This window comes from Numida meleagris, chromosome 1, assembly GCF_002078875.1.
Source record: "Numida meleagris isolate 19003 breed g44 Domestic line chromosome 1, NumMel1.0, whole genome shotgun sequence".
NCBI lineage: Eukaryota > Metazoa > Chordata > Aves > Galliformes > Numididae > Numida > Numida meleagris.
The window spans coordinates 50,280,039-50,302,100 of record NC_034409.1 but is presented as its reverse complement, the minus strand read 5'-3'; the positions used below and the strand labels follow the sequence as shown (position 1 = coordinate 50,302,100).

General features: G+C 53.9%; 3 protein-coding genes across 3 annotated transcripts; 1 reads left to right on the top strand and 2 right to left on the bottom strand.

Moving 5' to 3' along the window:
* POLR3H (RNA polymerase III subunit H) lies at nucleotides 73-6,634 on the bottom strand. The gene is made up of 7 exons (XM_021384203.1): nucleotides 6,540-6,634; nucleotides 6,142-6,260; nucleotides 4,976-5,072; nucleotides 3,416-3,502; nucleotides 2,421-2,484; nucleotides 1,617-1,824; nucleotides 73-947 (listed from the first exon to the last, which is right to left on the bottom strand). The coding sequence occupies exons 2-7, from the start codon at nucleotides 6,250-6,252 to the stop codon at nucleotides 894-896; spliced, it is 621 nt and encodes a 206-aa protein (XP_021239878.1). The 5' UTR covers nucleotides 6,253-6,260; nucleotides 6,540-6,634; the 3' UTR covers nucleotides 73-893.
* Nucleotides 6,757-14,877, top strand: CSDC2 (cold shock domain containing C2). The gene is made up of 4 exons (XM_021384214.1): nucleotides 6,757-10,649; nucleotides 13,138-13,385; nucleotides 13,470-13,592; nucleotides 13,821-14,877. The coding sequence occupies exons 2-4, from the start codon at nucleotides 13,210-13,212 to the stop codon at nucleotides 13,981-13,983; spliced, it is 462 nt and encodes a 153-aa protein (XP_021239889.1). The 5' UTR covers nucleotides 6,757-10,649; nucleotides 13,138-13,209; the 3' UTR covers nucleotides 13,984-14,877.
* Nucleotides 15,476-21,110, bottom strand: PMM1 (phosphomannomutase 1). The gene is made up of 8 exons (XM_021384143.1): nucleotides 20,957-21,110; nucleotides 20,751-20,868; nucleotides 20,215-20,291; nucleotides 19,888-19,979; nucleotides 19,324-19,423; nucleotides 19,013-19,088; nucleotides 17,389-17,504; nucleotides 15,476-17,228 (listed from the first exon to the last, which is right to left on the bottom strand). Exons 1-8 carry the CDS (start codon nucleotides 21,026-21,028, stop codon nucleotides 17,106-17,108), a joined length of 774 nt encoding a protein of 257 aa, XP_021239818.1. The 5' UTR covers nucleotides 21,029-21,110; the 3' UTR covers nucleotides 15,476-17,105.

The following is a 22,062-nucleotide window of genomic DNA, read 5'->3' as shown; positions in this document are numbered from 1 at the left end:
AGGAGGCAGTTCTTTTCTTCCTGTGAGGCAGGAAGCTCATCGCTTCTCTAGAAATTGTACAGGAAGGCAGGCTGTGTGGCTTTTACTATTTATTCCAATTCCAGTATTAACACGGTCCCCCAGACATCATTAACTTGCTCAAACACAGGTCCATTGCAGTTGTTAATTATGTATTTTCAGTCAGGCTCTGGCAAAGTTTAGCTCATTCTCAGTAAATAAGCCCACCTCGTGCAGTATTTCTGTTCACCACAATAAGCAGCCTTTCCTTTTCCACGGCTGTCATCTTCACAGAGCCCGTTACTTGTGAGTAAACAACTTTCGTTCCAGTTCTCTTTGGCTGTTTTCATCCATGCGTTAAGTTCCCATTCTCAGCAGAATGTTACCACCACTTCCCTTGCCCTCCCAGCAGAAGGATTTTCCAGATCTCAGGGTACCACACTTCTCAGCTCCAGTCTTTTGCTGTTTCTTCTCCAGTTCCTGCCAGAACGGCAGGGTTCTGCCCCTCTAAGATCAAGCTGTCGGGCCAAGGAAACAATACATCTAGACAGGCATTCTCTCCCACTTTCACTCACTTGAAGTCACCTCCCTTCTTAATTCAGGCAAGTGAAGACCTCCCCAGTTTTCCCTCCAGGGCGGGAGACAAAAGCTCCAGCTGGGTTTGTTGCTGCCGGGCTCAAGGCTTTTTGTCCCTGTAAATTCACTCCTGCAGATCAGTGAAGACATTTCTTGAAAGCAACTGTCTTGATCTGGCAGGTTGGAAGCTGAAGGGGAAACAGAGAATGGCAGGTCTAATTTCTCATTCAGCTTCAAAGGAGCAATGAGCACCAGCAGGATCCCGTAATCCCCCAAACATCCACTGGAAAGACTTTCTGCGGAGCTGGCACTGACTGCAGCTAGCTGTTTGTCCACCATGACAGGAGTCCCAGGCCTGGTTCGCTGATTGATCCCTGCTCACACAGAAAAGAGAGCGTGCAATTGGAAACTGCATAGAGAACACAGGAGTAAATGCAAAAAAAAAAAAAAAAAAATCTTTCCCCATGTTGAGGCATTCCCTCTTTTTCCTACCTGAGCCCAGCCCAGCAAATGCCCAAACTTGTTTAAATCTTGTCAGCACTACGCCAAACCCTTGACGCTTGAAATGTCGGCCACTTGCCCATCCCAACCCCTGACTGCCCCAACCTTCTCCTGCTGTGAGAAAACAGCTCGTACTGGTTTGGATCCATCTTTCTATAGCACTGTACTCAGAGAGGTCTTGTGCCAAAACGTGGCATGGGAAAGACCGTCGTGCTGTTGCATAAACCTTGGTGCGGTTTTCCCAGCTCTGTATGCCTTGTATGCTCATTCCTATCCGCAGGTCTCGCATCTACAGTCTGTTCTCATTCAGCCTGCCAGATGGGAACTCCACCAGCCACAATGTGTTCTAGCAAAAACACAGCAAACACAGAGCAACCACAAGAACTATCTCATTCTTCCCCTTTTCCACTCCTTTGATTTTGTGACTTTCTTCGCTTCACGGTCAGCTTAAAGCAACCAATTCCTTGGGAAAATGGATGCTATTTTAGGAATAAAAAAACCCACAGGCTTTGCAAGACTCTAGGGATTATGCACATGGTTACCACAAGAGTGTAGGGTGCTTCTTTCTTCTGGACTTCTTCTGTGGCATTTGAAGTGGAGGCCTCAGCAGAGCTTGGGCCTGTTGGTGATGTGTCAACAAAAGTCTCGTCCACAACTCGGAAGCGGATCTCCTCCCCAATGTCCATGTAGAGGTCGTGGGCTCCTTCTTCTGTCTCATATTCCCACACCCACACCTGCTCTGCTTCATCGCTGGCCACGCCAAGGGCTAAGGATGGAAATGGAGTTTCACCTGGCAGATCACTTTCTTACAGTTCTGAGAATCCTCTCGATTCAAAGCCTTTTCACAATCATCCCTCTAACTCCAACACGCTGTCCTACATCGCTATCTGCACATTCCAGGAGCGTGGCCTTGTTTCTGATTTTCCTGCTTCCAGGTGTATGCTGTTACTCCCCCCCACCTCCGAAACAAAGCAACCCCTCAAGCTCCAGCAAGACATACACTGCCCACCACAAGTAAGGACATTAGACACACCGTGTATCTACACTTGTAGCAAGCCCTCCATTCTGTCTCCAGCAGCACCCAAGTCTAGAGGCAGGGATTAACGGCGCGGCTATCTGAGGGACACTGCTATTCATTTTCATCAGCTGGCACAATGATCCTGCAAAACCTAATAAGCGTGAGGCCTGCCTAGCTGTGATAACAGTCTGTGGGACTTGCCCGACACAACAGCTTAGCTTCTGCCACTGAGCACCTTCATTGTTGCAGCAGTAAATGCCTGCTTGGCCAGCACTGCACAATCTTTTGAAATGAAGTACTAAAGTTATCAAAGGTGATCAAAGGATACAACTTTGCTGGCTGCTGCAGGGATTCTGGTGGGATGACAATATCATCAAAGAATCCAATAGAAACTGCGGAGAAAAGAATTTGATTAAGACTGAAACCATTCTTCACAAATGATGTATTGCAGCAATTCCTAAAATGCAATTCTAGACTCATTCTCCTTCCTCTTTCAGGAAGGACGTCCGAGATTATACAGGAATTATTCTTTGAGTTACAATGCTCCATTTCAGCTGGCAGCGAAGCAGCCACCCAGCTGAAGTACGTACAGCAACAGAGGGCACACTCTTTGTGTCCACAGGGAAAGGAAAAGGCTGCTTGGAGCAGGACTGGAAGCGTCAACGTTCCAATAAATAAGTCAGATGCTACAGAGGTCTGCAACAGGAAAGAGCTTCGAAATCACACTGCTCTTTATTTAATATGTTAGACCAATCCCCCTTTAAATTTCATGATGTTTTTTCAGCCTAAATTCGGCAACAAGTAGATCCCTGGGATCCCCAGGAGCTCGTTTGCATGGAATACTCCTGCAATAAAAGAGGGCAACCCATAAGCTATGCACTTCCTGAGGTACGTGGTTGATCATCTTTCTCATGAAAGATGTTTCCCTACTAGGTCTTCAGATACAGGAATTAATCCCAAATATTCAAGAAACAATAGGAATATATATCAGACCAACACATCTGATACTACCACCTTAAAAAAAAAACACCGCAAGTTCTGTCAACTGAAGCGAGAAAATAAATTCAGCCTAGCTCCAGATGGGCTTGCCTATTCTTCTTGGGCATGCACATGAGTGACAAAAAGAAAGGGGAGTGCAGACAAAACCATCGAGCGCAGGGGAAGCTGCCAGGCTCAAGCTACCAACCAGCCTCAGGCCGGAGCAGGGCTGGAGGCAGCACTAGCCTGCAAGCAGCTCACACACAGCATGACAGAACCTGAAAGCACGGTATCCCCAAGCGCACTGCAGCTCTCGCGTCCCTAATGTTAGGAGATGCACTTTACCGTGAACGCCATCCTGACTGCAGCTTTTAATCTCTCCAACCAGGATCTCATCCAGGAAGGGATGGAAGACCACGTAGCGGAAATGCACTAGAAAGAAAGCACACCGCTAATGTTATGTCTGTGTGAGTGAACCATACTCCTTCCACAGGGTGGCAGCCACTAAAACAAAATCCCACGTGCCCTTTAAAATGCTGCATCCTGCATGCTTTCCAGCTTCCTTACAGGTAATGGTTAGTTCAGGAAAACAGGAATCAGTTATGATTCCTGCTTTGTACAAATTATGACAGCAGCTGATCAGCAGTTTCTTGTTCTTTGCTCTTCAGCACTGCAAGAATTGGAGATTCTGTGGAAACTGGGTTTGGAGACAAAGAATGTCAGATGAAATGTTATTTTCCTGCAATCCTTCTGCTCCATTTATCTTTGTCAGCAATGATGTATTTTCTTCAAACGAAATTATATGGTAAACAATATTATCAAAGATTCGCTGATATAATCTTATTCAACTCGAATGAAAAAATCTAGTAATGTTGCCAACTGAGCATTTTGCATTTATAATTATAAGGAAGCCATACTAACAATTTCAGCAAAAAACAATGCTTAAAAGCTGTTTAACATCATTTTAGCTGTCCATACCCAGTGGTGCTCTCCTATATAAAACCAAGTACTAGACTGGGGGAGTAACAAGTCCTGCTGTCTAGTAGCAAGTGCTACCCCAGCTTCTGAAAACAGGAGGTTTCTCTGCAAACTTATAGAATATATTATCTTGTTTCAGTTCAAGCGGGTTTGAAGTTAAGAAAGCGAACGGAGACTAAAGCAAGCAGGAAAGCCTGCCATCCTCCTCAGTATTAGAGAAGCTTTTATTTGTAGGGGGTGAGTTCTACTGGCATTAAAAATTACATCCAGGGTGCCACATGCAGTCAGTCCAGTCCCCCTCTAGCAGGGTTACTTCATTTGCTCAAACATTTATGCATTTACTTACAGTTTTTGCTCAGATTTGCCAAAGCTCAAAAGTAATGAATCATTTCTTATTCCCCCCTGAAAATTCATCTAAAATCCAAAAATGTATGCTGAACCAGATCTGTCTAAGTCTCAAAGACAGATGCCGCAAAGCTTCCAGCTAAGAAAACAGCATCAACTGTTGTGTGAATGTTATAATTAGAAACATGTTTCAACATTCCAGGCAGGCAAAATAAGCTTCAAAAAGAAAAAAATAAATAAATGGACGAAAGCAGAACAATTCGTATAAATTATTTTCTATTTGGAGATTTCCGAGCTCTCTAAGTTAAATTAACCCCTTCCTTATCCAAGACCTATGGTTGTGGCTGTAGGGCAGGGACGGACTGCTAGAGGAGGAAGATGGGACCGCCTACTTAAATATGTATTTCTAACCACAGAAGTGCAAAGGAAACAGACTTCTGTCATGATCCTCTCTCTCTCCTAAATGGAACAGTGAAGGCAGCTAACTTCAGCAAGTTCCTTTAAACTTCATTTACCTAACAATGGGAACTTAGTCCACACTTGCAGACCACTAACCTGCAACCTCCATAACTCAGAATATACCTTTGGTATGCGACGCACCATCCCCAGGGAATATGTATGAATCTTCCAGTTTTGTAATATCATACAGACAGATGCAGAGACCAACGTTGTATACAACCTGTTTGAATTAAAAAATAATTAAAAAGGCAGTAAATCAATTACCAGATTAACTCCCCTCAAGTTTATACAGCGTGCAAAGCTTTTAGAAAGAAGGCAATAGAAGGTGGCAAGATGGGAGAGAGGCTGCTCTTGTGCACTCCTCCAACGGACCCAGTGCTAAGCATACTGCATTTCAGAGGAACCCCTATCTTCCTCAAGTGTTATGGGAGCTTGTGTTTTTACTGACACTAGAAAGAGCACTGCTATAAACTGAAACCATTGGGATAACTGTCAATAATGAAAAATTTGACCTGCCACAATAGTAATATTGTGAAGGAACAGACATCATTAAGCAGCTTCACAGCTTGTCCAAAGGCCAAACACACTTCCTGCCAGTGTCCTCAGTGGTTGCTAAGCTTGTCTTTGTCTGAAATTATAATAGCTCTGGGCAGAGACAAGGAGAACTCCCAGTTTCTCTGCCACTTCACAGCCTACAAAATTTGTGGCACCTACTCATCATCAGCGCATAAAAGATTGCTTTTTTCTTGTCTGTATAATCCTCTTCCCTCAGCCCTTGGTCACTTCGGGCTGCTCTCCAGAGCCCCCTTCACATTGCCAAGCTGCATTCTGAGTTCTGCACCCCTGAAAGCCGTGTGCCCATCAGCCACATGGGCTGCACAGGGACACTGTGACACAACACTTTCATACACCCTTCACCAAGAGGGAAGACTGTCCCACCACACTGTACTCAGCACAAAGCAACTCGGGTATCATCACCTTCATTTCTCTTCCATTTTTGTTATAGTTACACTGGCTTGGTTTGCATGTGTTTTTTCAGAGGGCATTTTGCACTGCTGCCCCACACATAAGATGGCAGTGACTCTCACTCCTCTTCTCTCCCTTCAGCACTTTCCCTACAGCACAAAGAGCAGAAGTCCCCTATGGGACGGTATGTGGCTCCCTCTTTTTATCCTTTTTGTTTGGGTTGGCCTTCATATCTAAGCTGTTCTGATGCATGTGTCACTAGGCACAAACACAGAAACAGCTATACTGTGATGCTACGATGCTTACACCACCCTATACATTACCTTATTGGCCAATTTCTTGTTTAGCTCCTCAGCAATGGACTCATTCAGTTTCCTCTCAAACTGCCAGGGAGGAATCCTCACCGTGTCAGTCATCTCCACCAGGACAAACATGGCGGCCTCTGGGGAGATAGGGAGAGAGCACAGCAGTGCCGGGCCGCCTTAGTAACGAGCATTCAGCCGAGGCGTTGCCCGAGGCGCGGCGGGGCAGCACTACGCGTCTCATGGGGGTTGTGAGAGGGAAAGTAAGGGTACGGGTGGGACTGGAGACCCGCTGAGCAGCGCTCGGCCTCCCCACAGGCCCACAGCCACGCCAGAGCAGACCCCGGAGCGGGCAGACCCGGACAACACAGCAGCGGGCCCAGAGAGACAACGGCGACCCCGCGCCACCTCAGACCCACCTGACAAGCACGGAACACCGCCGCGCACGCTGCCCGACCTCACGGCGACTTCCGGTGACGGAGCCAATCGCCTCCGCGGGGGGCGGGGAAAGGATTCTGATGGACGTGTAGCCGGACCTACCGCACGGCGATGTGCTGTGTGGAGGCCCCGCCCCTGGCTCCGGCGCGAGGTCCGCCTCAGGTGGGGGCGGCCATTTTGTCCCCCTGTCATCGAGGGTGGTGATAGTTGTTACTGCGGCACTGCGCTCCCTGGAGTTCCCAGTTTCGTGTAATAAAACGTGAATCCGTGGAAGATCTTCTGCAGCTGCCCACCTCGTGAGAGGGGTTGTGGAAAGCAAGGGGCTGTCCCCGTGCCTGAGACGTGCCCCAAGACATGGAAGGAGTGTCCTGCGGTGTGCTTAAAAAAAGACTGAGGAAAACCAACGTGTCTGGGGCTGACAGGCAAAACTGTGCTGTCAGCACCGCGGCTTTGATGCCAACACGACGGGTGTCACCCCCCGCACCCTCTGGCAGTGTGTAATGGGCGGTAATGAGCACTCAGGATAAGAAATCGTTAAATGTTGAGCTGTCTTAGAGCGGGAAGGGGAAAATGAGGCCACAAATACCGCACCTCGGCCTCATTAACAAGAGACCTGTCATAGCTAAGGAGTTTCTGATCTGTTTGCAATTATTCCCATTCCACCAGGGTGTCTTTTTTATGTTTATTAAATAGCCACTGTGCACGTGTTTGGTGTGTTGGCATTAAGCAGGAATGGAGGATCCAGTTTTCCTTCCCAGGTCCCTGGGAGGAGTGGTGTTAGTCTCAGCGATGAGCTCTGCATGCACCACTGTTGGGACACTTCACCCCAAATCCACCCTGTCCTACTTCAAGGAGCTGTACAAAGGACCTTTTTCCTTCTCCACTGTGGTGACTGTGCTAATCTGGGTACAGCGCAGTTCTGCTGGTGTGCTCACTGTATCCCTTGCTGTTCTGTCCTGGCCTCATGCAGGTGGGATGATACTGGGGCTGACCTTTAGCTGCAGGTTTTGCAGGTCGCTGTAGCTGCCTTTTCAGAAGGCACAGTAGCTCCTGACTATGTCCCTCTTCTGACAGCAGTGAAAGAAATAGCCTTGGTATCACACCAGGAGGCAGAAGTTAGGTCATGTGTTGATACTAGCAAGGTGATCACTCTGGATGCTTTTCTATGTAAGAGCTGGAAGGTTAAGTAGGGGCAGGGGTTCTAGGCAATAGCAGGGTGAATACCTGAAATAACACGGGAGACTGAAAGAACAAGTGGATTAGGATGGTCACACCATGCTTGCGTTTCTTGCCCACCCTTGAGCTAACGTTTTTCATGCTTCCAACAGCCATGACTCAGTGAGGGCTGCTGCATGCCCAAAACAAAACAAACACATCTCCTTCAGCCTGTTGCACAGTCTTGAGCAGCAGCTATGTGACTAGGAGGCTTCAAGGCATCCCCTCCTACTGGCTGGTGTCTAATGGATAGCTCCTTGGTGTTCCGTGAAGTGCAATGGCACAGGCAGATGAGCTGCGCTGCCTTGAGATACCAGGCTACCAGCCCTACTAGCAATTTCTCAGCTTCTACCAGAAATGTCACATTCTGCAGGAAATGCTTTCCACTCTGCAGATAACCCCTCCAACCCCAGCATGGTGCACGCCTGGAGCTTCAGTGATGTGATGGCTATTGTGCTGCTACTGGCTGGTTTTTTTTTTGTTGTTTTTTTTTTCTGTGGAGGAATTCTATATTTCCAGCAGCATTGGTCATAGGCACTGTCTCTGATGTAAAAATATAAACCAAAGCTAAATCTTGCCTTGTAAAATGTTGTCGTCTCAACTCTGCTGTAGATAGCACTCAGCAGCACCCTATATTTCACGGTGCAGCTAAAGTATTCTGATATTGGAAACTGTGGGAACAGCCCCATCTTGCTGAGTGCTTTCTTTTTGTCCCTATAGGATTGACACATGAAATAGCCACAAATCCACAGAGGCTTTGAACACATTTTTGTAACCATAATGTCTCCAGAGTCTCTCAGTAGTGTTGAGAGCACTGAGTCTTTACCAGCATTTGGGGGCATGGTTCTCTGCTGCTGTTTTTCTGCTGCTTAGAGAAAACCCTAGGCATGCCTCATCCTCACGACTGCAGAAGAAAACTTGAAAATACAGTCTGAAGTTACATGAAGGCTCACGAATAGAGGAAAATGAAAGAAACCCCCAAACTGTTTTTCTTATGATCTCCTCTGCCTCCACATTCCCAGGGCTTTTGGGGAAAACTGGCTCAGGGACGTTGTAGGAGGAGGTGAGCGATGATTTGCATCTAGGTTGCTGAGCCCTGCTTTGATTGACTCCAAAGGATTTACGTGTCTTCTCACGTACAAAGTCCTCCACACTCCTGTCTTTGCTTCTGTCTCCGCAGGCATCGCTAGCACCCCCACTCCCACTCTGATCAAAGCTTCCCCTCTTCTCCTTTTATCATTGCTACGTGCTTTGGACTCCCTGCCTTCTCCACTGCAGTGCATGCCCAGAGCCGCCCACCAGTCTAACGCACCTCGAGTTCCCTTCAGAGCCCCTGCTGACTATGCAGGAGAATCAGTCTGATGCTCTGTGTTGTTTAACACCTGCAGCTGGGCACACAGCTGACCCTGGTGAGGAAGAACAGGCATCGATGATGTTACGTGTACAACGATTAAATGAACGGCTGAGGAAGAGAAGGGCGTGCCCATGCTGCGCATTCCCAGCACTCTGTGCCCTCCTGGGCTGCTGGGGGTGAGCTGTCACCAGGAGAGGATGGGCTGGCTCAAGACAAATTTGGACCAGAGACTGGAGCAAGTGGCTGCGTTTCTCCTCTGCTTCTTTTGCAAGGTTTTGAAGGGCTGCGGATGAGCCTTGTGGCATCTGTAGGTGGCAAATGGGACTCGTGCTTGTTACAGAAAACTCTAAAAGCCACAACCAGAGGGAGATGGGCACTGACAGAACCCCAAACATCTGATCCTGGTCCACCCCCCTGCTACAAAATGAGGCCAGCATCACCCAACTCTGTGATGGATGCCTGCCCAAGATGTTTTTAAAAATCTCCAGTGATGGAGACTCTGGTGCTTCCCCAGGCAAAACATGTGGTTAATTAACTATTTGTTCTGTTAGAAAGTGTTTCCTAATGTCTCGCATCAGTCTTGCTCCTTGCAAGCCCTATTGTTCCTCGCCCTATCCCCAGCAGACACAATGCACAATTGATTCCTGTCCTCATTGCAGCAAGTGCTCACAACACGCCGTGCCCCTGGGAGAGAAACTCTGGGGCCAGTTTATTACGTTGCCTCTGCTCACAGAGATAACTCTCAAGCACAGTCCTACTGGCACAGAGCAGAAGAGCAAGGAAGGGATGTGATGCTCAAAAAGCAGAATTCCCCACCTGACCGTGCATACCATGCAGGGAGATGAAGCAGGACCTGCATCGGCACAGGATGTGGCATCACTGCTGTGAGGAGTCATGTTGGGCTGGTGTCCCCATGACTGCTGTCCCTCTCGTTGCTGCCCAAGCCTGAGTCCCTGGTTGTGCCACGGAGTGGCCGTGCACCAGGGGATGCCAGGGGGCAGCGGGCAGCAGGGGCCGGGGAGAGCTGCAGGAACACCGGCGGGGCTCAGGCAGATGCGGGGAGATGCTGGAACCCCTCGCTGGGTACACGTGTCCCCCACCACTTTGTCCCCACAGCCTGCAGGGCTGCCTCGTGCCGTGTCAGGCTGTGCTACCGACGTGGGCATGCGTCACGGTGCACGAGCAGAACGATGCAGCCCCTCCATCCCCCCTACAAACACTCCTTTAAGCCCGGAACGGCGATGACCAGCCTGATCCCTCCCACCTGCCTGCTCCCCCTGGCCTGGCCCTGACGTCAGGGAAGGCGTGCGGATGCGTGTGTGCAGGCTGCACACCATACACACATCAGGCACCGCAGAGACGTCGGGAGGCAGCCAGCAGCCGGCAGTGGAAAAGCCCCCGGAGCCGGGCTACATGCGAGAGCTCTGCTCCTCGCCGGGCAGCGGAGGAGAGCTCGTCCGTCCCCACCGTACGCTGATGCTCTGCGAGCCGCAGCTCCAGGGAGCCCCTCATTGCTAAGGAGGTAAGAGCAGGCACGACAGCCGTCGGCTATTGTAGCCAGAGGTCCGGCTTCATGCACGGTGTTTGCTTACAGGGCTGCTTTTTATTTTGGGAGAGGTGTGAGGGTGAAGCGTGGCATCCCTCCTCTGTTCTGCTTATTGCCGATTCCCCGGCAGCTCCCAGACAATGCCTCCTCCGGGGCAGGCAGTGCTGCATGGCCACTATTGCCGGGGGCACACCGTGGTGCCACCAAGCTGGGCTCAGCTGGCACCAGCTCTCCATTCACCGACGGCGGGGGGAAGCGGAGGGTGAAAACCTGTCCTGGTAATGGTGGGGGTTTGAATGGGTGTTTCTTTGGGGCTCGCTGTGCTATTCATTCCTGCTGACAGTAAGTTAGATCCACAAAGGAGGGAGGAAGGATGCGGACGAGGACATTTGTGTGAGGTCTTTGAGCTGACAATACTCCGATTTAAAATAACAACCAACCACAACCAGGCAAATCCCCCAGACTTGGTTGTTGGGGAGTGATGCTTTATGCATATATACTCAAAAGGTAAACCAAGCCTCCATGATGGCTTCTCCTCTGGCTTCCCTTGGCTTGTAGCAGCTCTCCCCACGGCCTCCCTGAGAATCCGGAGGCACCGATGGAGGGAGCTTTTTATAATCAATCCATAAAGGTGACATTCGTATTTTAGCGCTAACTAGGCTGCATCGTAGGCGAGACGATCTCAGCAAAGATGCTTGGAGTTGGGAGCGTGATTGGCTTAGATGGGGAGGGGAAGCTGTAAGCGTGTGTTCCCAATGAACGCTGGCTGATCTTTTGTATAGCGATTCATTTCAGCCAAGGGGTTTTTAGCATGCAGGATACGTGAAGGAAATTGTTCCACTCTTCTTTAGCTCTTAATGGCATGATCTAGTAACCAAAAAAAGAGGGAGGGAGCTAAGGGGCTTTCATTAGCATTGGACAGAGACGGCATTTAGAAAACCTGTGAGACGCCGGGGCTGTGAGGACAGAGGATGGCTGAACGCTTGCTTCCTGGCTGCCCCCTCCCGTTACAACAGCCCCTTTCTGGGTCCAAAAGCCAAAACCCCTAATTTCGCACTCGAGCTCCCGGGCCACGCTTCAGTGCCCAAAGGGATGGCACAGGGTTGCAGCCCCCCTGGGGGTGGTGGGAGGCCCAGGACCCCAGGGCCGGGTGAAGGCAAAGGGATCCCAGCGGGGAGAAGGAGCACAAAGAGGAGCTGCGTGGGAGGGCTGGTGGGCTGAGGGCGATGACACCAATTAAATATGGATTGCGGGTGACGCGTGAGGAGTTCGTGTTGCTGCTGCTAATGACCGGGGAGTGACGGCAGCCGGAGCTTCTGGGCTGCTGACTCTCTGTGGGGCTCTGGAGTTAAATGGGGTCACGCCAGCACCCACCCGAGGGTATGTGTTTATGAGGAGCGGGGCAGACAGTGACTTTTGTTTGATGAGCTGCATCGTGATGAGCGAGGCCCTTGGATCTGCAGATAAAAGCCGACGTGTCTCCTGCCTGTCTGTCCTAATTGGCGCGGGGTTGGTGCGCGCGCCCACTGGCAGCTCTGCATGGAGGCCTTCTCTCACAGAAACATGGAGGTGAAGCCGTGGCCGTGCCGAGGTGGCGAGCTCGCTGGTCCCCAGCCTGCAGCAGCCTCAGCTCAGCTGCCCCTGATTTCATCCCCACGGTGTGGCTGAGTGTCGGGTGGGCGCAGGGAGGACATGCCCACAGCTCCCCTCTGTGGTTTCCCCCATCCCTTTGTTTGCTGCGGGGACTCAGATGAGGCGGGAGGCAGTGCCCCAAGGGATGTGGGCCCCGTGGGCTCCTTCTCTGATGTCAGTTCTGCCTCTAAGTGCGCTCCTGTCTCACTGCTTCTGCTCCTGTGCGGGATCGTGGTGCCGAGACGGCCACGGGCGGTGGGCGAGGGGAATGGGCGTGCTCCCTCCCCACCATGCCGTCTGCTCCAGAAACCTTTTCCCATGTCCTTGGTGCTTGCTAATTTCAGAGCAGAGGTGACCCCCTTCCACGTGTTCCCCCAGGGCCCTCACCTCTCACAGTGTGAGTCAGAAAGCAAATTAAAGGCTCTCTGGGTTTCCTGGCATGCAATCCCAAATATGCCACATGGGTCTGTGGGGCCGAGGGGCACATTGTGTTGGATGTAGCCACAGAGGGGGAAAGAAATCCGCAGGGTGAGGGGTTTTCTGAGCAGCTCCAGAGCCAGGAGGCTTAAAAACACATAAAATCCTACAAATGTCATCAATTAGGACAGGTTGCCTGTGCCTGTGCCGCTCCTGCTCTTTGGCACGTGACACCTGGCTCAATCCTCCCGCCAATCATCCAGTAGCTGAAGGTTGGGAGTTTTCTGCTTTTTGGGGCCAAAATGCAGCGTTATGGCACAGGCTTTAATTCAGGGCTCAATCCATGCAATTCCAACCAAGAAGGGGAGGTCAGTGACTACAGCCGACCTGTAACCACTCCACCCTTGCCCTGCAGCTTGCTGGAAGCGGACCCCTGCCCGCCACTCCCCAGCCCGGCCCCAAGACGGAGGACCCCACTGACCCCACCATGTCATCGGAGCCCGGCGCCCCGCCGGCTGTGCCACCTCTGCACTCGCCCAAGTCCCCTGTCTGGCCCACCTTCCCCTTCCAGCGCGAAGGCAGCCGTGTCTGGGAGCGGGGCAACCTCCTGCTGCGGGACCTGCCCAGCCCGCTGCCCACTAAGAGGACCAGGACCTACTCTGCGTAAGTACCCCGCGCTCCACAGGGGATGCTGGAAATGCCCCTCCGGCTGCATGCGCACACCTCTCCATCCCTTCCTTCCCGCAGGACTGCACGTGCTTCCGCCGGGCCCATCTACAAGGGTGTCTGCAAGCAGTTCTCCCGCTCACAGGGCCATGGGTTCATCACTCCGGAGAACGGCACAGAAGACATTTTTGTCCATGTGTCTGAGTAAGTCCGTGCAGCGCTGGGTGTGTGGGGGACAGGCGGCCACCTGTGGGCTGGGATGACGCTGAGTCTGTGGGTGATGGTCCATCCATAGGCGATGCTCTATCTCCATATATTTAAAATCCCACTGCAGGTGGGTTTTCCCCCATGGTGCTTGGTGCCCTCCTTGGTGCCGGGGGGCTCCATCTCTTGGCCCCACGGCCCCATCACCTCCCTTGTCCTCTCCCACAGCATCGAGGGGGAGTACGTCCCAGTAGAGGGGGATGAGGTGACGTACAAGGTCTGCCCCATCCCTCCCAAGAACCAGAAGTTCCAGGCAGTGGAGGTGGTGCTCACCAACCTGGCGCCCCACACGAAGCACGAGACGTGGTCTGGACAGATCATCGGCTCCTAGGTGCCTGGGGGGCCTGATGGCCACTCGTGGGGAGCTTGGGGGAGGCCGGGCTGGCGAAGGGGCTGGGGCCACTCCCCAGCACGCAGGTGTTCGCGTTTGGTGTCTTTTCTAAGGTTACGGTTTCCTTTTTCTGTGTGTGTTTGTACCTGTCTTTCGAGGGGGATGGGGAAAGTGGAGTCCTCCCCACTGACCCCCCAGCTCCTGGGGTAGCACTGAGTCCCATGTCCTTGAGCCCACAGGGAGCGGGAGGACTGATCCTGCCTCCATCCCACTGCAGCCTGGGGTTTACAGGGGGCTCGTCCCGGCCTTCCCAGCCCTGCTCTGGCCAGATGGGCAAATCACTGTGCCGGGAAGGGACAGCTCAGCCCCTTCCGCCCCCATCACCCCAGACCCCCTGGGACCCCATCCCGTGTGTGCCTGTGTGTGTGTGCATCCGTAGGTCGCCGTGGGGCTGTAGGGTTTGGTGATCTCTCTCTGCTCATGCTCCACGCCGACACCTCCCACCCCCTCGGTGTAGACAGGGTCTCGTATATAAAGCACAAATTTGTTCTCGGTCCTCTCCGCCATATCCTGGCCAGGTGGGCTCCTGTGGCCTTGGGGACGGGGAAGGGGCACCTGTGGGTTGTGGGATGTGGACGTGGGGATGGCCCCATACCATGCCCCAGGCAGTCAGCCCGGCCAAGAGAAACTGTTGGATTTTTTTCTTTTTCTTTTTTTCTTTTTTTTTTTTTTTGGAAAATAAACTAAGATCCTAGAATTGTTGGTGTTTTTACAACTCTGGTGTGGTTCCCGCCTGTCTGACCTTGTGTCAACCTTTGTAACATTGGCAATAAACCATTAAAAGTGACTTTCCCATGAGCCCTGCCCATCCTGCCTTTTTGTGTCTAAGTGCATCCTGCAGGGGACCCAGGGCTTGCCTCAGACACTCACCAATGCTGTGCACTGCACCCCAACTTCAGCAGAACTGTTGGAGTGGGTCCAGCGGAGGCCACGAAGATGCTCAGAGGGCTGGAGCACCTCCCCTACGAAGACAGGCTGAGGGAGCTGGGCTTATTAAGCCTGCAGAAGAGAAGGCTCCAAGGAGACCTCATTACGGCCTTCCAGTACTTAAAGAGAGCTTATTTTACACAGTCTAATAGTGATAGGACAGAGGGGTATGGCTTTAAACTAAAATGGGAGATTTAGGTTAGATGTTAGAGAGAAATTCTTTATTCAGGGGGTGGTGAGGCACCGGCACAGGCTGCCCAGAGAGCTGTGGGTGCCCCATCCCTGGAGGTTCAAGGCCAGGCTGGATGGGGCCCTGTGCAGCCTGAGCTGGTGGGTGGCAGCCCTGCCCACGGCACGGGGTAGGTCTGGGTGGGCTCTGAGGTCCCTTCCAACCCAACCATTCTGTGATTCTAAGATTCCCTGGTCCTGCAGTGCCTGCACCCAACACTTGAGGGCAGAGCAGAGCCTGCAGACAGCATATACTCCAACAACGGCACATTGTGGCTTTAATAGGATTTATATATTTATTTATTTATTTAAATTTATTTAAATTTATTTCTAATCTAACAGTTGGTACCAGTCAGACAGGAGCTGCCCATCTCACACAGATACAGAACCATATGGTCCCCACCACAGGGCCCACCACATCCACTCGCTCACACACACGTGGGGAAAAACCTGTGGCCACGCTATGGGGCAGGCATCGAGAAGCCTCCCTTCCTCCGAGGAACTCCAGAGAACCCAGCCAGAGCTAGGGCCGGACAGGTTGTCCCCTCACTCACAGCATGGCCGGCCCTACAGACAGCACAGGGAGCAAACAGGTCACCTCAGCCCCCAGGGCCACCACGGTGCCTTGCACCCTCACCACCAAACTCTACAGAAATCCTGCTGACGTGGAATAGATTCACAGGAAAAATAAACCATAGCCTGATCGTCAGTGAAAGAGGAAGAACCACAAAACACAAGGTTCCTCCATGAAGGTTGAAGTGGAGGGTCAAAATGGCGGCCCGTGAAGAGAGCGTTCCGCATCCAGGCTTCTCCCACACGTCCTCCTCTCTCACAGAGATTTTCTCTGGGTAGAGAGAGGTATCTGTGCATTTGTTGGAGATTTCTGGATGCCAGGCCGCTGCACTCATGCAAACTGGACATGTTACAGACTGATGTGTTTAAGAGGTACCGTCACACGGAGAAGAAAGCACCCACCGCTGCTGGTCACACACCACCGCAGCGCGAGCGGGGCCAGGCAGCGGGACCAAAGTCCTCTCAGGGACTGTGAGGAGCTGCCCCAGGCCCAGAAGCACCAGCTTTTGCTTTGGTCCCGTGGTTAAAGGGTGGCAGCCATTGAGAAACTTCTCTCTGAGCCCAGCTCTGAGGCGGGGCCACAGGGATGGGCAATGAGGGTGTGAGGAAAGCAGGAGGAAGCAGGATGTACCAGGAGAGCTCAGCACCGGGAAGGAAGGGGACTTAGTCTGCTATGAATGCCTTGGGTAAGGCTTTACAGTAACGCATCTGTGCCACCTGATGGACACATGGATGGGAAGACTGAGCACTGGTGAAGTCTGCCCAGAGAGGCTGTGGGGTCTCCTCGGAGATCTTCAGAAGCCTCCTGGACGCGGGCCTGGGCACCTTGCTCCAGGTGCAGGGGTTGGGCCAGATGGACCCAGAGGTGCCTCAGCCACGCTGCGATTGTGCGCAGGCTGCTGGGAAGCCCCTGGCAAAGGGACAGAAAAACATGAGAGGCAAATTCCCTTGTGCAGAGGTGTTGATGAGCAACAGAGCTAAAAAGAGAAGGGAGCAAGGGAAGGATGCACAGACACACCCACACAGACAGACACGGTTAAGTCTGGCCTTGGGTCCAGAAGGCAGGAATGTATCGCTGCCCACCGAGGCCCCAGCTGGCGAGAGAGAAGTTCTGCTGGAGGAAGGACTGCCTGGTCCCACAGACCTCAGCCATAAATGGGCAGTGCCAAGGGGCTGAGAAACAACAGCCCCCTCCTGCACGCCCCCTGCACTCACACAACAGCTCCTGACCAGCACCAGCAAGTGTTTTTCAGTCTACCCTGAGCAGATTCCTCAAACGAAGGTGCTTTTCCTCGTGGGGGAGAGAAGGGAGAAGGGCTGCAGGGCTCTCACAGTCAGCACTCATTCGCTCTCTCTGGAAAGAAGATTTCACGGCATCGCTGGACCGTGTCCTGGGGAGACTGGACACTGTGTCCCACCGTCCGGGGGTCATCGTAGATTTCATAATCGTTCCCTCCCTGCAGGGGAGCAGAGAACAGGGAAAGCATTAGCAGAGTCTCCTTGGAGGATCCAAATCCTGTGAGGAGCATCCATTTGCTGCTGCAAACACACGGAGGGCATCCCTCCCTTGCACACCACTAGAGGTCCGTGGTGGCCGCTGGAGCAGGGTGCACTCACAGGGGTGGTCTCGTTCCCAAAGAAGTGGATGGTGTCGAACCTCTCGTCGTCCAGCACGTTGAGGCAGTAGCGCTTGTCCCAGCCCTCGGGGAACACATCGAAACTGATCATGCCACCTGCCAGCAGAAGGGAAAGCGTTAGCAGCGTGGCCACGAGGTGGTGGGGTGTCCCCCCGCCCCAGGGCTGGGGGTCAACCTGGAGCCCTCCCCACACAGCTCTGCCCCGTGGCTCTCCTGCATGTGATATTAGGAGGTGGCAGATGCTGTTTCTATAACAACAGGCTGAGTGACATCAGTAGGGCCGGGTGACATCAGCAGGGCTCCACACCACACATACAAGCAGGCAGCAGCAGGCTGCAGGGGGAGCTGGCAGAGAGGCACCAGACATCCACATGCTGGAGAAGATTTGGGGCTACACCTTGCAGATAGCATCGGTGTGTGCTGTGTCCCAGAGCGGGGCAGCAGGGGACAAAGCACCTGTTGTCAGGTACTGGCTCTGAGTACTCTCCCAGGCTCCTGCATGGACATCACACTCTCCTGCTTCAGAAATAACTGAAATAAAATGCTCCGCTTCATTGTGTTCTGCCCTTTCACGAAGAGCTGGGCAGCAAGAAGAGCTCCTGGTGCCAGCTGGAAGGGGCAGGGAGCCAGTCAGAGCGGGGAGAGCCAAGGTGCCGAGGACAGCAAGCATTGTCCCTCGCCTGGGCACAGCATAGGGCTGCAGTGAGGTCTCCCATCACCTCTCACCTTCCACAGCCTGCGATGAGGCTCTCGGAGCCAGCTTGTCCCACCAGCCCCATTTCCACGTGTCCCTGCCCCTTTGCCCTTTGCCTAGATTTCCACGTGGCACTTTGTTATGTTACGCAAAGCTCTGCAGAAGGTCTCTTTCTGGCTTCAGCCCTGTCCCTTAGATAACCCCATTTCTCCCCCAACCCTGGCCAGGTTCCCAGGATTGCTGAAGCCCCTCCTTAGCTCCCCGCCTTGGCTGTAAAGCACCTCCAGCCCCAGAAGCAGCCCTACAAAAGTCCACAACACACAGTGCCAGCTCTCCTTCCAAGGAGAAGGATGTTTCCCTAGCAGACAGCCCTCCAGACAAAACTGAGCTGAGAACACGAGGCCCCTTCCTCTCACGCTGCCGCATTCCTGGAGGAGCCCTGCAGAGGACTGAATGTGCCCAGAGCTCTGCTGGCAGCCCCGCTGTTACACTTGAGCCAGAGCAGAGCTCCCGCGCAGGGGTGGGCTCAGCAGAGCTAACAGGAATAAGGCACTGGTAGCGTCATGGGATAGAAAGCAGTTGGCTTGGCTGACGCTCAGAGGAAAAACCTACGGCACAGTTTATTCATGGAATCATAGACTCATCAAGGTTGGAAAAGACCTCTAAGATCATCTAGTCTAACCATCAACCCATCACCACGCTGCCACTGACGTGCTGCAAATGCAAGCGTGACGCCCCCGTGGCAGCTCTCCAGGAATAGCAGCTTGCTGAGCAGTTCCCAGGGTCTCCTTGGAGAGCACAGCCTTCACCCAGCCGGATCCCCACAGGGAACAGCCGCATTCCCACTCCCTATCCCAGGATTTTAAGGAGAATGTGATGAAGAGGCCACGGCAAAGCCCTCTCTGCTCACCTCGAGAGAAACGCAGCCCTTTGCCAGCAAACTCCCTCTGCAAGGCTGCCACAAACTTCTCCCGGATCCGCTCTTTCTGTGGAGGAGAAGGGAAAAGGGTCTGAATCGCAGAGTCATTAGGGTTGGAAAAGACATCTAAGGTCCTCAAGTCCCACCATCAACCCATCATCTCCAGGAACCTCCAGGCCAAGACACACAGCTTGGAGCTGGGCTTCTGTCCCCTTGGGAAGTGGGGAAGTGGACAAGACTCAAGATCTGTGACAGTGCAAGACCTGCAAAGGGAAGAGTGAGCCCAAACCCAACCCGCGCACCTTGTCCAGCTCGGAGAATTCGATCCGCTCCTCCAGTGTGCAGCTGCGCCCAATGGGGGAGATGTTCAGCATCCCATTGCGAAACTCAATGAAGGTTCCTCTGTGTGTGGGCAAGGGCACAAGGTTACTGGGGCCTTTACAAGGGCAGGGAGAGGAAAACAGCCCTTCCGAGTTCAGTGCAACCACTGCTGATGTTGGACAGCAGTGCCAGCCACACGTGTCCCCAAAACCAAGGTCTGAGCCCAGAGCTGTCGGGGCTGTTTGGTTGCCTTGCTGCTGCCCGGTTGCTCAACTCAGTGAGGTTCCGGCTCCTGAGTGCCTCTGTGGATTCAGGCTTGTGGGATTTCTCAAAGCTTCTCTGGACAGCCTGTGCTGTCTCCAGAGAGCAGAGCTCAGCGCTGTCCCTCCGCTCCCTGTGAGGAGCTGCAGCCGCCATGAGGCCTCCCCTCAGCTCCTCTGCTCTGGGCTGAGCCAACCAGGGGAGCTCAGCCGCTCTCCATACACCTTGCCCTCCAGGCCCTGTAGCGCTCCTCTGGACACCTCTAAGAGCTTTCTGTTCTTTACCGTTTCTTGGGCAGCTTCAGCAGCGCCATGTAGTTGAGGCAGAAGTTGATGAGGTCCTGCAGCAGCTCCTCCCCCAGGTGGTCCTGAATGGCCTGCAGGAGGAGAGAGGGTGAGGAGGAAGCAGCGAGAGGCCCGTGGAGCAGCAGTCCTCATAGAATCACAGAACGGTTGGGTTAGAAGGGACCTCAAAGCCCACCCAGTCCAACCCCGTGCCGTGGGCAGGGCTGCCACCCGCCGGGTCAGGCTGTCCAGGGCCCCGTCCACCTGGCTGGGAACGCCTCCAGGGATGGGGCACGCTGGGGCCACCCGCACCCAGCGCTGACCCACCTGCTTGGCCACCAGCTGCCCGTTCTTGTACTGCACGGTGCCATTCTCGGCAAAGACGTAGTCAAACTTGTCGACGACTGAAAGGGAGGAGGCAAAAGAGAAACCACAGGTACCGCTCGGCCCATCAGCGAGGACAAGAGGCCCGATGGGGAGACCCGGGAGGCCGCACGTCTCCCTGCCCGCGGGCCGCTATCTGCAGCGGGCAGGTGGGCGGCTGACGCAGGCGGGCAGCGACCCGACGGCGTCACGGCCCCGGACAAGATAAGCGCACGGCATGTCGTGTGCTCGGCCACGTGCGCCCATCGCTCCATCCCCGCTGCGGGGCTCAGCGCTGCGGTGATGGGCTGTTACCTAACGCAGCCCCCGTGCAAACACCGCGCCGCTGACTCAGCCCTCAGAGCTAACGAGGCGGAAGGGAGACCTTAGGACTCGCCGTGAGCCGGGCACGGATCTCGGGAAGGAAAACAAGGCACGGGGCGAAGGTCTGCCCTCCCGGCCCCGGGTCTCCCCGCGCCCCGCTCGCCCGCGCCGCGCACCTTCGTCGCCCTCTCCCAGCTGCTCGGCGATCTTGGAGTAGTCGGAGCCCCCCACCACGCCGATCTGCACCCTGCCGCGCAGCTCCTGCAGGAAGCGGTCTACCTCCGGTTCGATTTTCTGCGGGAGCGGGAGGATGGATGAGAAGGGCCGAGCCCGGCACGCAGCCCCGCGCCTCTCCTCCTCCCCCTCCGCCCGGCCTCGCTACCTGCCGAGCCGGCGTCAGCGTCCCGTCCACGTCGAAGAGGCACAGCACCCGGCCCCGCGCTGCCGCCGCCATCCCGCAGCTCTCTGCCGGAGCGCGGGGGCGGCCCGGGGGCGGGACTGCGCCGCGGCGCCATCGTGCGGCCGCCGCTCCGGGAGGGGCCCGATACCCGCGGGCAGGTGGGGGACAAGGGCACGGCGCCGGGACCGGCTCTGCCGCCTCGGGGCGCTTGGTCAGGTGGGGGGGGCAGGGGAGCTTCTACTCAGGCAGAGCGGTGCTGCACTGGAACGGGCTGCCCAGGGAGGTGGTGGTGGTACCATCCCTGGAGGTGTTCCAGAACCGTGGGGATGTGGCACTGAGGAACATGGTCAGTGGGCATGGTGGGGATGGGCTGACGGTTGGACTTGAAAATCCTAGACGTCTTTTCCAGTTTTAACGATTCTATGATTCTCAGCACACCAGCAGAGGCACGATGGGCCTCTTCTCCAACAAACCTCCTGCTGTCTGACCTTCATTCAGTTCCTCCAAGCTGCACCAGCCCTCAGAGGAGGGATCTGGGGGTGCTGGTTGGTGCTCAGCTGACCATGAGCCAGCAGTGTGCCCAGGTGGCCAAGAAGGCCAACGGCATCCTGGCTTGGATCAGCAATAGTGCAGCCAGCAGGAGCAGGGAGGTGACCGTCCCTCTGTACTCAGCTCTGGTGAGGTTGCACCTTGAGTGCTGTGCTCAGTTCTGGCCCCTCACTACAAGACAGACGTGGAGGCCCTGGAGCGTGTCCAGAGAAGGGCAGCGGAGCTGTGAGGAGTCTGGAGCACAAGTCTGATGGGGAGTGGCTGAGGGAGCTGGCGTTGTTCAGTCTGAGGAGGCTTATTGCTCTCCATATAACAACCTGAAAGGAGGTTGTAGCGAGGTGAGGCTGGCCTCTTCCCCCAGGTAAGTGACAGGGAATGGCCTGTTTGTGCCAGGAGAGGTTCAGGCTGGATATTAGAAAAAAATCTCTTGTCTCAGAGTGGTGCTGCACTAGGACAGGCCGCCCAGGGAGGTGGTGGGCTCACTATGCCTGCAGGTGTTCAAGAGAAGAGCAGATGTCACACTGAGGGATGCGGCCTAG